Below are 14816 nucleotides of genomic sequence, written 5' to 3'. Positions count from 1 at the left end.
TCTTTTATGTTTAATATGTTCCAATACTGTGCCCTGCAATAGACTGGCATCTTGTCCAAGGTGAACCCTGCCTTGTGACCCGAGTCTCCTAGGATAGGCTCCAGGTTCCCTGCAACCCAGTAGGATAAGAGGTTGGATGGACAGATGGATGTTCCAGTACTTTTGCACAGCTTAAAAAAAAAAAAGCCTGGTCTGCCACCAGTGGTGCCATGTTATAAGTTGTATATGTAGAACACATGTAGATGTAAATATCATGAAGTTAAATTCTGGTCTATTGTGTCATTTTCATCTTCTGACCTCGACCTCAAACTCAAATGTGTTCAGCATATAAGAAAAACAACAGAACTGGCCTTTCTGTTCCAGTACTTTCAGAAGAGACCATATGAAGCTAAATATGAGTGGTTTTAGAGAAAGTGTGTGCTGCGCTGCCATTTCTAGCCTGTACTTATTTACTATTTATTCACATACGCTGTTCTGTCTTAGCGAACCGCAATTTGGATATTTTCTGTCTGTCTGTGTTATTTTTACTGAAACACAAATATACATCAGAGATGCTTGTGCACTGGGTATTTTTACATGTTACTCAGCATGAGAACACACACAGACACACACGCACTGTTTGCTCTCAGAGGATCTGACCACGCCGTCCCCACCCTCCTATAGCTAGATGTGCCAAAGTCTCACGGGAGCAAGCTTGACCACACCTCTAACCCCATCATTACCGCCTCACTGCTCCCCCCCACTAACCCCAAAACCAGCATGCAATTATCACGGCAAGAATAGAACATGCGTGTGTGTATGTATGTGTGTTGGGGGTGTGCATAAAAATAAACACACATGAGAATGTGTTTATGTGTTTTAGGGGGTGTTGGGAGGGGGCGGGGTTAGGGCTAGGTGGGGAGGGGGTTGTGTGTATCTCTCTGCAGGGTTGATTAAAGTCCCACCCTTCACGAGCGCAAACACATCAATCACAGCAAAGCTCGGAGCTACTGGTGTTCGTCTTTAAGCAAACGAGAACGAGCCACTTCCTGTGTATTTACAGGTTTCCCAGCGACACTCAGACGTGTGTCTGTCTGACTGAAGACAATCCTGTTACACCACAGCGTTCGCTTGACATGAGTTTTATTCATGAGCGGCTCTTTGTCGAGGCTGAAATCTTTACCGTAAACAGCGTACTACATTTCACACTCTAAGCAGGATTATGACAGGATTTTTTGAAATAACTAAACCTGTGTTTTCAGTTTTTTTAAAAACCGCATGTCAGCTAAATCACTTAAACTTTCCCTGCTGGAGCATGGCTAGTGTCTGGCACACAAACTGCACCGCTACCTACAGAATGTATGTTAAAACACATATGTTAATCCACAAATCAGACATCGTTTGAGAGCTTTTGCTCATTTCAACCGCAAATCAGATGTTTTACTTCAGTTATTGAGAAAGGACTTGTGTATAAATTGTATTAATTTATAATAAATCACAAACATTGTTTGCATTTCACGATCGCTGCTACATTCATCAAACACGTCAAGTTTTCACATAAACACAGGAAATAGAAAATTCATATAATAGGGAAAAAATTGCCACATAGCTTTGCTTCTTATTTGCATAAATTTAAATTCAGCTCAACTTCTTTGTGTAGCCACGCCCACTTTACTCTCATTACAAATGACTGAGTTTTACTATAGCTATATTTATGACTTTTACAGTAGCTTTACAATAATGGAAACAGTATTGAAGTCAAAACATCCCAAAACTCAAAAATAAAACAGGATCTATGCTACACTACGGCCAGGTGATGAGGTACATCAGCTCACCTGTGGATGTAGTGCAGCTGGTGCACAGAGTCGATCGCCAGAACCATCTCTGCCAGGTAAAATTTAGCCATGTCTTCAGGCAAGCGGTCCTCGAACTTGCTCAGCAAAGTCAGCAGATCACCGCCAACATAGTAGTCCATCACCAAATACTGCAGAGAGAGAAGAAGAAAGACGAAAAAGATGAGACTTTGGAAATGCACAAGACAGTTAGAGAAATATAAGCTAATGCATTAGAGACTGAAACACATTACTGATGTAACCATTCATAAAAACTCATTCTCGGTTTGGGTTTCTATCCCACTGTGGGAAATTTGTATGTAATTATGGAAAATAATCTTAGCAAGCAACAAAAAGTACAGTGAACAGGAGAAGACGTGTGGGGCGAAGTGAGGTCTCAGCCATGTTTTTGTTCTTCTAAAACAGATGTTTAAACACACAACACCAGCAGCTTGAAACCCTGACCTTCTGATCAGTAACCCAGAGTCTTATGCTACATTCAAATGACCTCAGAAATGAGAATTCATAGGTTGGAAGTTATGACCTCTTGTCGAATGCAGCATTAACCACTGATTCACCAAGGAAAAGGTGGATTCTAAAAAAATAAAAATAAACTGTGCACAAACCATCATTTCCTTGTTCCATGCCACCCGGGCTACATGAAGCACACAACAGTGCACTTCTGTAACGGTTTTAACTAAAGCTAAAACAAAAATATTGATGATTTTCAGCCAAATTCAGGATTTTAATATAGTGGATCTGTCAATCAGTGCTGAAAATTCTGCACAATATTTCAGGTTGTGTGATTTTGTGATCGAAGAAACGAACACAAAACCAGGCAAACTCTGGGATATTCTGAATTTTTAAAAATTACAGACAGATTCGTTCAGAGACGTGTCATGTGACAACAAAACACATTCAGCCAAATCGCTTCCATTCGTGTGTGTCCTAGAAAGTCATTACATAGGTGTCTCACTGCTAGGAGTTTAAAGGAAGAATCCAGTGCTTGTGATTTCACCAAGTCAAGTAGTTTTCTGCAAAAAAAACAAAAAAACACTGTGAAATCCTGGAAGGACTGAATAGCTCCTGCTCTGCAGAAAATTGCCTGCTGTGGAGAGCAAACTTGATGGAACTAAAGTTCTTGGAAAAAGTTGCTTCCAAAGGTTCCTGAAGTGGAAACATGGCAGCTGTGTGGCTTTTTTTTTTTACTTTTAGTGTCTCTTCTGTAAATAAAAGGATTATGAAATAATATTATTCTATATGCAAAACTCTTCCTCATCTTTGATCATTATAGCACTAATGTAATAGCGCACAGGATCATTATCAAAAACACCTCTCTCCTTTTCCTCAATATTTTCATTCAGCCTTCACTTATTTTTTTCACTGCTCAACAGAAGCAAGGAAGTTTATCCTCTACACTACACCGAGGGGTATGCTACACCTCCATCACTCATCCCTCAACCCAGACCTATTTTCTTCTTCACACTTCACCTGAATCCCTCAAATCCTCTCACCGCCATGCTTTCTTCGTGTTATTTTCCCAAAAACCTCACACAATTGCTTGCACATTAATCAAAATAGCAACTAAAGTGCCCAGTTTAGTCTCATCAACAATCTCCTTAGAAAACAGACGGGCAATCAGACGCTGAAAAACACAAACCTTAGAAAATTCCATAACAGATTTTCCTCATTGCAGCTCAGAAAATCATTTGTTAGAGTTGAATCACACAGATAATCTACAAACATTCCCTCCCTCTTTTCACTGCTCCGTAAACACAGACATGGGAAAGTCTCTCTCAGTAGGAGTCAAAAGCATCCACACACACACACACACACACACACACAGACCAGCTGTGAGATCATTTCCCCTGAAACCTTCTGTCTATAACAGTAGACTCAGGGACAAGCCCATCTTTTCACTTCCAAAGCTTATCTGACATCAACAGCCAGACAGCAGCCAGGAACCACACTCATCTTTTCCTCTTTTTTAATGTAAAGGTTTTAAATATCTCCTAAAAGCAGAAAGTTTCTAGTGTGGTTGCTCTTTCCTCTGTAGACTGCACTAATGTTGACTCCAACAATATTACACTCCAACATGGAAATCATGGGAAATTCCTCACCAAGTTGTTCTCATCCTGGAAAGCGTAATGTAAAGTGGTGATCCACTGGCTGTCCCCGTTCACCAGGACGTCCCGCTCCTCCCGGAAACACGCCGTCTGAGAAATTAAGGTGAAAAACTGTCACAGGAAGTTCATTAAATCCAGAAACAAACTGTTAAAGATCATTATCAAGTTTTAGAATTAAACTATTATTATTATTTCTTATTATTTTTCCAGTAAAATAAATCAAGCAGAAGGATCAGTGTGGTGTAGTGCTCATCTACGAGACTGGACACTCAGTTCATAAACATTTCAGGTTAAATATGAAAAGATCATTAGCTTTAGGTCCAAAACCCCAGAGCCATTTTAGTGTGAGATACACTGGAAAAAGTGAAGCTGGAATTATAAAGCGATGCTCACCTCAGCCCTCTTCAACATCTTCCACTTGTTTAGGATCTTCATGGCAAACACTTTGTCTGCGTTCTTCACCTTCACAACAGCTACCTGTGAACAAGAGCATTTTATGCTATTAATAAGCTATAATAAACTCTTTAAAAGGAGAAAGAAATCTGCATTGCAGAATCATAATTATCACGCTGATCTATTTTCACTTTATTAGCCATTTCCCTTTTTTATTTCTTCCAAAGCATTTCATTTTTCCATGTACACAACTTTTTGTATAATGAGGTGCTGTGAGTGGTAGATGAAAATCTTTTTTTTCCCTAAGTGCATTGTTTCAAAAAATGCCAGCTTTGCTGAGGAAAATCACTGGATCTCATTATACAATGTCAAGGACAAATGTACATGGACTGCATCCAGATAACTGAAGGAAGGAAGGAAGGAAGGAAGGAAGGAAGAAAGAAAGAAAGAAAGACAGAAAGACAGAAAGACAGAAAGAAAGAAAGAAAGAAAGAAAGAAAGAAAGAAAGAAAGAAAGAAAGAAAGAAAGAAAGAAAGAAAGAAAGAAAGAAAGAAAGGCACAGACAAATTTTGTGATTATTTTTCTCCTGAGCTTTCACTGACTGGTTTCTCTGAATATCACCAGGAAAACGTTGCTCTCACTTCTGTAGAGCGCACCTCTACACCAACCACACAACAGACCGCAGGCACTAAATGTCATGTAGTGTGGGGTTTCAAAAGTTGCAGTGCCCACTAGGCATACGGTAACACAACACTAATTCTTTGGCCGTGTTTTTGTTCCCTACATGGTGATTTGATCAGGGAGGGAACGCGCTGCTCTTGGCCTCTGGCTTTACTCATGGTGGACTAGCTTTCACGGATCTTTTCGCTCCCTAACATTTAAAATGCCAGTTCCTTAGTCTGAGACTTTCATCAGGCCAATACTGTGAAACGATTAAATCATAGAAAGGTTTCTAAGAGAATAAGGCCACTTCTGAGTCATTTCAGGATGAGCAACTTATGAACTGTTTGTGTTTGTAAACGACTTCATGCTGAATTTCTATTTCACTTGTTTTTCACTTGAACTCCAGGAGTCCTGTTAGTCCTGGTAAGTATTATAATTAGATGGCTCAGGATGGCCTGCTACTACATAAACAGAAATAATAATGTAAAACACCTGCTGATTCCTGCTCCAAACTCGGGGTCACTCAAATATCTCAAACCCACTAAATCCCCCGGAGCGTGAAGATCACTCATCCGAGACCTTTTTCCCTGCTCGATTCCCCTCGGCTTCACTTCCCTGGAAAAGGCCTCATAATATAAAAAGTGTGGTGTATGGCTGGTTCAAGTTGTGTCTGAGAGGAAGGGCGAGATTTAAAATGTATAAAATACCATGTTAATTCACGGCAGGTTGCCAAATCACTTGGAGATTTTTGACTCTGGCTTCAGAACGTTCTCCATGTGTTAAAGCAATACAGGCTGGAGCAGGCTGTGAGACACAAAGTTTTCTGAGTTACTGTGAAATAAAACCCCAATAAAAACGTCTGTTAAGCCAGGCATCGGGGCTTTAACGCTGGGCTTCTCTCCAGAGCCCTCCAGTTCACAAGGCCAATGCTCAACAACCAGGTCTAGGCACCTCATCCAAAAGCACTGGCTTTCTTGGCATACCTGTCTGCCACACATTCCCCAGTCAATGCATCATGGCTAGTGAGTCTACCAGTTATTCTACAGAAGTTCTGAAGAGCGCCCTTTTACTCATCTTCTGAATGAATACAAAGAATCCTTCATCAAAAAACTGCACATTTAAGCCTTTAACATCTTGACCAAATATGTGTTTTGGACACAGGAAGCTGATTTTACAACCTGCATATTCTCCATATTTATGAATCACGGTCCCACTGACTAATGCTGAGAATTAAAAAAGAAAAAAGAAAGCAAAATAAATGTACATGGAGGAACACACTGTTGCCTTCCCTCACCTAATTCAACAAAAAGACACTTTTATATCATTAGATTGCATAAATTATGATTAGTTAGCTGATTATCCTACAGCATTTTGGGGTTTTTTTCATCTTGGCATATTAATAGCATCCTCTAAGGCATTGTTTTATAAAGCCCGCTCCTGTGCTAAAATAATACGATGAGCTTTACGGTGCAAATGGGAATAACTCATTACACGTGCTGTACACGTACCTCTCCAAATGCTCCTCGACCAATCACCTTCAGGATCTCAAAGTCTTCCTTGTGCAGGCGCATCTGCTTCACATTGGAAGTGAAGGGTTTGGCTGTAGAGAGACGAGATGTGATGAGATCAGCATCAAAATATGAATAAAGCATTGCTAATAATAGGTGGAGGTAAATTTCTAATTACCCAAAGGAAACCATGTACTAAAAAAAATGCAGATGAACGGAAATAAACCTGCTTTAGCATGGTGGCCAGTGAAATGAAATGAAACTGAAGTCAATAAACAACAACTACTAGAGAAGAGCCAAAATCTGTCAACTTCCATCAGTTGTGTATCAGAATCATGACTGTTTTCATCTGGAGAAAGCCAGTTAGAAAAAACTAAAGGTCAAGCTAGGCCTCTGTACACTTCCACATAGACTCAGCTCACGTGGAAGCACTCGAACAGTGGCTACATCAACACTGCTTATGCTTTTAATAATGATGCGCTAGGCAATTTGTTCCAGTTTGTGGCCACAGCACATTTTTTCAGCACTAGGTATTTACTAAGCTATTAATGTTTAAGTGTTTATTTAAAGTGTGTAATTTTTATACCACAGATTCTGTCTTGACCTTGCTGTTTGAAAAAAGTAGTATATTCTTTTGAATAATAAATCTTTTATAAAATGTATAACATTATTTATACTGTTAACTAACTAAGTTAACTATGTCAGTCACCATATGCCATGGAGTTCTACTAGAGTATATTCTCATCATCATTGTGGGATACTGAACCACGCTGTAATCTCACAGAATAAACACACTCACATACATTTATCAGTGTCAATGTCTACATCCCATGTCACTCCGTATATTTCTCTCTTTCTTCTTTTTAGGTGCAAAAGTCCACTGTCCACTTAGATCAGGGATGTCCACCTGATTCCACCTGTTTACTCAAATGATCTTGGCTTTTAATAGACTCGGGTGTGGCTTCTGCTCGGTTGGAATGAAAACCTGCACCCACACTGGCCTTGTCTGGATAAGACTGGACACCCCTGACCTAGATCATGTTCTTTTTGATCAGGTTTTCCAGCACAAATAAACCTGTATGTATTTATACACTTCCACTGTTGTTAAACATCATCCAGAAAATCTGAAGTCGTATTAAACCCAGAATCTGTGTTTTTGGTGTCCTGGTACACAGAAGACTGAAATACTGGATTGATCATTCGGTCTCTTCTGTATTCTGAATGAAAGTGACCTGAGTGAACTTGCAACTGCAGGGTGAGACTGTAAAAACACACCCGAGACTGACGGAGAGAGTGTGAGGGTTTGTGAGCTCGTGAGAAACAGTGAGTGCTGAGGTAAGTTTGTCTTTCTTTCAATTCATGATTTGAGGGATGTGGAGATGTCTATGAGGTGGTATTTACATGCTTTTGTGTGTACGTGTTCCGAGTGTGTGTGTGTACGTGTTCTGAGTGTGTGTGTACGTGTTCTGAGTGTGTGTGTACGTGTTCTGAGTGTGTGTGTGACACAGATCTGGCAGTGGGACATCTGGAAGCCATAAGAGAAATTATTTACGGTCGCGGTGAGGTAAAAGCACAAAAATGCCGCCTTGAGGAGAAGGAAGGACCTGGGAAATGGCTTCCCCTGCCACCTTCCAGAGAGCAGAGATGTGCAGCATGTAGTGCAAAAACACACCAATGACTCCAGGATAATATTTCACATAGTTCACATGTGTAACATATGAGTAACTTTAACCATTTTTTAAATTATTGTTAAATAAATACACAGTAAATATGTGATCAGACAAATTTTTTAAAAATGCTATGTATAATTTACTTTTTACTTGTTTGTTTATGTTAATATTATTTGTATGTTACATTATATTATTACTTGTTTCTCAACAAAACATGATTTAATTGCTTAAACAATTTTCTAATGAACTTGAACAAGTTTCTGAATGAAGTAGAGTGATAATTCCATGTAGAATACATAAATTAATGAGGCAGGTAAAACATGCACAGGCAAATAGTGTAGTGTAAAAAACAAAAAAGCCCAAGGTTCGAGTGTCAGCTCAGTGTTTGCTTTTATTCAGGATATGTGATATCACATTGTGTTATATGAATAAAAACTAATTGTGTTCATGTTACTCAGTTCAGTCACGTGAAACCGATTCAGTAAATAATTAATTAAGCAAATTCAGTTACCTTTTTTCCAGTGGGCACTTTTAAAACTAATATTTATAGTTTATATTTAACAGTCAACAGCATACAAAGTGTGTAAACATCAGGAAAAACCTCAAATCACTATTTGCCGTGATCACTCTTTGCCTTTAAAATCATCAATTCTCCAGTAAACGTTCACACAGTCAGGGATTTTGTAAGCATATAATCCTATTAATGTTTAAACAGTTAAGCTAAAGAGCTGCTAAGGATCAACAATATACTATTGAAACCTAATCATTAGCTGAAACATAAAAAGCTGTTTGGGAAGAATAAAACTGGATGAGGAACAGCCATGATCTACTGACATGGTGAGAGTGCTAAAGAAGACCGAGCACCGCAACACGACATGAGGTGGTCTAACAGCATCAGCAGGCTTGTCAAGGCAGGCAGGTGTTTCCAGATGTGGTGTCCAAGCACAAAAAAAATAGGTAGTGACAGATGCAGTCACTAAAGAAACTTAGTGGAGCAGATTAAAGGAAGAGTCATCAGCTCAGACCTGGCGGAAACCAGCAGGACTCCATCAAAAATGGTCTTCATGGAAGACTTGCAGATGGAAAGCCCTTACCTCTGGCAGGAAATCAGGCTAAACGACTCAACTATGCACAAAAGCACAAGAACTGGGCTGCAGAACAACAGCAGCAGGTGGTGTGGACTGATTAGACAAAATGTGTAATATTTGAAGAGCTGTACAAGAATGAGTGTCTGCAGGCAACAGTGAAGGATAGTGGAGACTCCTTTCATGCTTAGGGCTGAATGAACGGTCTTCTCAATGCTGAGAGGTATAGACAGATATTCAACAGATGTTCATCATGATCTACCATCAGGGAGGAGTCTGATCAAATTCATTCTGAAGCATGACAATGGGATCAAACATACAGATAAAGTCATAACTGTCTTAACATACATTGTTAGAAGGTAAAGAAAAGGAAAGGAAAGGAAAGGAAGGAAGGAAGGAAGGAAGGAAGAAAGCTATCTTTTTAATCTTCTTTTTAATTAATATAAAAATAAATAGCGTGCACGGCTTCACACGAGACTTGAGAGCTGCAAGAACCACAAGAGCAACTCTCTAGTGGTTTACTTTTTCGAATAGTCTGTGGCACTCCATCGATGAATTACAGATGTAAATTGAAACTGCGGGCTTTCAATCATGGGCAGAATGTGATGCGAAGGCAGACGGTGATATTAAAAGAGAACAGCTGGTCAAAATCAAACACAGAGTAAAGGCCTGTAATTCATGCAGTTTGTGGGGAATCTCTCTCATACACACACACACACACACACACCAGGGATAGGGGGGAAACTGTAAATCATTCATACTATCTAAACATATTGAAATGTGCCCAAGTATCACATTCATACACAATCCACATGCAGCAGGGCGTTAAATTGAGTTCACAGCTACACTGAACCTCTGAAGTAAATGTTCTCCGGCTTTAAAAATGTTCCTCAGTCTCAAAAAGACACAATCTCGCAGACATTGTGTTTAGACATCTGTATGAACCAGTTTTTACAAAAAATCAGAGCTTAATAATCCAGGACTCTCAGAGCCTCAGGTGAAGGACATGTGGGGAAAAGAAGCTCTGTGATGTGCATCATGGAGCCTTTCATATTTATTCCTTAAACAGAAACACATTTTTCAACAGCAGTGTAACTTGGTGTATTTAGTTGAAAATATTGCTTGACTGCCATCTTCATAGAAACTACAAAATTAAAGACTAAAAAATCTAAATTTAGTCAAAAATTTTCAGAATGTTCAGTCCTGATGAGAAACTGGTACAGTATTAGCCAAACAGCTCACAGCACACGATTTACCTCAGCATCCAAATTATTTGCCTCTAAAATATATTTTAAACTAATGGTGCTATTGTAAAAAGTGAAACACTTATGAAAATTGGTCATTTGATATACATTAGCAATAGATTAGCGGTGTGCGCCACTAATTACTAGCACCACCACCGTGTACTTGAATATGGTTATGCTGTATCTCCAAGCTAACAAAACACAAATTCAACAACACATAACTCGTTGTGAGAACTAGTTATCTGATTTACATAGCAGGTTTGATATTAGCTATTAGCAGATTAGCAGCTGAAGCTTCCTGCGACCTCAATCTCTGCTTTTTCCTTCCAAGTTTTATTTTATTTTATTTCAGTTGTAACATCTCTAGACACATTTAACGAGAGATCGGAAATTTAATAAGATGAAAAAGCAGTTGAGTCAAACAGGAACTAATTAACTGCAGAAATTGAAAAATGTACCACACACACCACATGACTGATGAGGCAAATTATTCAAGTCTAATTTGCATAAAGTTGAGAAATTTCAACACACGTCACAGTGTAGCTTGCTGGTGTCACGGCTCTGTGTGTCACATATAAATTATTAATAGTCTCCTGTCGCTTTGTTGCTCGCTAGTGAGAACACACCATAAGATGCTTCGCTCTCTTTATTCTGCTGATTTACTAAGGGTGCTTTCACATATGTCTCTCTGTAAAAAAAACAAACTCAGTCCACTTAAAGACTAGAAATTGGGCTGATAGAAAGAGAACACAGTTTTCTCAGTTTGCGTTCACACTGTCTCTCGCCCTGAAAGCTCAATCAGCTCACTGCTTCAGCTCTTATGAGGCTTTTTGGACTGAGACTCTTCACCAAGCGCCAAACACGAAGCAGAAATGAACCGTACTCGGAGCACATCCCGCTTCGAATTCCTCTGTACATTTGGCAAATAAACCAATTCTGAGTTGTATATGACATTCTTTAAAAATTGAAAACATATGAGAAATACTTTCAAATGAAACAGGAAGTCCAAGTATCATCTATTTGTATTATCTCTTCTTCTGTGCATCTACACTTAAAACCTTCTGTCAAACTATTCCACTAAACAAACCCAGATGTTAGATCAGCATTTCTGCTTCATTAATGAATCTCCCTGTCGAGAAAGCCTACAAAATAAGAAATACATGGATCAGTGAAATCGGGTCTAGCTGGTCATGATGATTTTAAAAGAAAACAAACAGCAGGAAAGCGAACGAAAAAACTGGCATATTATCCGGAGAATGAGAGTGAAGTGACCGTAGCATAAAGATGGCCTCCAAAATTAGCATAAGAATATAGAAATGCACCAAAATTTGACCAAAGCTCTCAAAAAGTAACCAAAAGACACAGATTGTTATATAAGCTACATATCAGGACAGTACTCTTTATTTCTGTCTCTTTGTCAGGATACACATGCTGCTCCTGAGCTCCCAGTGTTCCTGACTGCTTCTGCTCTCCAGACCTGCCTGATCCATCCTGATGCCCTACTTCTGATTGGAGTCTCATCGCTTGGTGCTCACTGCCGCTGAGGATGGCCCACGTGGACTACCTGGCGTTATCTGGGACTGCTGTGGAGAGAAGCACTTGGAGACCACAGCAGTGGCTTGGCCAAGCATTAACATGACCCACTAAACTAAAAAACCGACTGGTTTCATATGGAGTCCTGGATTCTTCCTCATGTCCCTCAAAGAGTTTTTCTTTGCCACAATCACCTCATTTTCCATAGAAGTTTATTCATTTATGTATCAATACCTTAAAAATAAACACTTAAGATGATTCCCAGGAAGATCTGTGACGTTAAGAGCTTCTTGTGTATTTAAACCTTCCTCTAACCCACAGGCTGTTTCCCTCCACATCACACAGCTTGTGAAAAAATGAACTGTTCATAGCTTTGATGGGACGCCACAACATCCTTAAAGGCACACGGATAAAATACAAACATAAGTCATAAATATACACAAACAGCAAGTAAACATTTTCTCTGTAGTTTTCCAGTACAGATACTTTCTAGGCCACAGCTGATCCCTAAGGCTGGGAACAAAGCACTAATTATAACCTGCAGAAGAAAGGTGTCATGGCTGGGTCATAAACCCACAGCCATCCTGAAAATATGCATTATGGCAAAACATGTCCTGACGAGTGTGTTAGTGAAAAGTGTAGAGAGAAGAACAGCTCATACACATAAGAGATTATTGCAAAACACCATGCTGAACAGATAAGCAGTAAAGGGGGGGGGGTAAGTCATGTACTTCCAGCACTGGAGGAGAGAACACACACACACATACACACACACACACACACACATACACACACACACACACACACATACACACATACACACACACACTAACACTGATTTGTTATCCGTAACAAAGCATGATATCGTTCCAGGACCAAACGCACAGCCTCTGATGGCTGCTTTAATCCCATACCCTCTATTAAATCTCCACCCCCTCCGTCTTCTTCCTGCAGCAGGTCGGAGACTCTCTCAGCACTCATAATGAGATGGAAGCTGTCTCTGACCTTCACATCAACAGTGTGACAGGAACCAAACCTGACCTTCACTGCTACATTACTAGCATTTAGTGCTTAAGCCAGTTATCCTGCAGCTTTCCTGAACTAAATCTGATCAATGTGAACAATGGTAAAAGAGGCAGTTTTTCTTTTCCAACTGTTATAACATTGATACTGTTACAAATCCATGTGAAATCCATGTGTGAGATCTGCCATGAAAAGAATTCTACCACTTTCTAGTACGTTTGTTTTCTTTCAGCAATACACCTAATATTTACTCTGGGGTTTCCTCCAGGTTCTGCGGTTTCCTCCCCAAATCCAAAGACAGGCTCTGGGGGCTGATATGCATTTCTACAGTGTATGAGTGTGTGTATGATGTAAGGAAATGTCTGATATTGACCATTTTAATTGCTATGTACCAAAAGTCAGATGAATGTCCAAGTCTAATCTACTGTTGAAGCATATGATCAGGTAACACTCTGATTCAATTCTATTCATTTCAATAGTAAAGAAACAGAATAAAAAATGATGAAGTTTAAAGTTAAATTACTATTTATCTCTAACATTTGTCCATAATGAGAAGCCTGAGGCGATGGTGGCAAGGAAAACTCCCTGAAATGATATGAGGAAGAAACCTTGAGAGGAACCAGGCTCAGAAGGGAACCACATCCTCATCTGGGTGACACTGGACACTAAATAATGTAAATGAAGATAATATGCTTTCTTCAACTGTTTATAGTCACATGGAATTGTGCAACCAAGAGCTCCTGAGGAACTAGAACTATTATAGATTTAACATTAATTATGATCTGATGATTTGATCTAAAATGAATTGTAAGGTGTTGCTTGCTTGTGGAGTCCACGGCAGCTTGAGCGCATTAAAGTGAAAGAGGGACGAACAAAATGATGGGTGTGTATATGTGTATACATCAAGGCATCGTGTGTGTTGAGAGTCTGCATGTGATATCTGCATGTGATGTGAATGTGGCCTTTAAAGGTCATAATAAAGGTCACTGCAGAAGTAATGAGAAAACTTCCTGGTACTAAGTCCAAGATACCACATGAAATTCCAACAGATTGAGGACAATTTTAATTTTATATATATATTTTATATATATATATATATATATATATATATATATATATATATATATATATATAAAAACATGTCTCAATAAAGAAAATTGAAAATAGGATCAAAGTTTTTTATGCTTTGTGCTCATTACAGTGCTGCATCAGGATGATTCCAGGTCAGATTATAGGATTATTTTGGCAATATTCCTATAAAAAAGTATGACACCTCAACTAACTACTACAAACTAAACAGTGTTTACTGTAAAAGTTGCTTCACGCACAGATGACATCAAATCCTACACAGGGTGAGGATTTCAGGAAATAACACGCCACCCTCCCACCTTAACCCTCCCTTCTCTGCATAGCAACATGAATACACCTCAGTGACATAGATAACACACAGCTCATCTACTGCTATCTCACCTCAATCACAACTGAGACACGGAATAATCCAGCAGGCTGAAAATAAAATGATCATCTCGGACTAGGTGATAAATTGTGTCTGCTTTCAGCAAGAGGGAATTGTTTAGTATGCAGCCGAGCGTCGCTCTGCATGCGGTACAGCATCACCAAAAATAGACTGGCTGACCCTGTAATGCAGCAATGCACTAAAAAAAAGGGCATAGCACTATGAGAGCTGCAAACACACACACACACACTCACTCACACACACACACACACAGACAGAATTCAGATCAATCAAATGACAGCA

At 39.4% G+C, this 14816-nt stretch overlaps 1 protein-coding gene across 3 annotated transcripts in view; it reads right to left on the bottom strand.

Moving 5' to 3' along the window:
- Positions 1–14816, bottom strand: part of cdc42bpab (CDC42 binding protein kinase alpha (DMPK-like) b) — a 63484-nt gene that overhangs the window by 39595 nt on the left and 9073 nt on the right. For all 3 annotated transcript variants that reach the window (XM_058378878.1, XM_058378880.1, XM_058378879.1), the window contains exons 2-5: positions 6503–6594; positions 4331–4414; positions 3932–4027; positions 1815–1963 (exon numbers count right to left, since the gene is read on the bottom strand). In XM_058378878.1, the coding sequence (XP_058234861.1) occupies positions 1815–1963; positions 3932–4027; positions 4331–4414; positions 6503–6594 (421 nt within the window). The remainder of the gene's footprint in view (positions 1–1814; positions 1964–3931; positions 4028–4330; positions 4415–6502; positions 6595–14816) is intronic.

The sequence above is a fragment of the Hemibagrus wyckioides genome, linkage group LG25, assembly GCF_019097595.1.
Source record: "Hemibagrus wyckioides isolate EC202008001 linkage group LG25, SWU_Hwy_1.0, whole genome shotgun sequence".
Classification (NCBI taxonomy): Eukaryota; Metazoa; Chordata; class Actinopteri; order Siluriformes; family Bagridae; genus Hemibagrus; species Hemibagrus wyckioides.
Note: the sequence above shows the minus strand (reverse complement) of the source record. Positions and strands in the feature narration are given on the sequence as shown.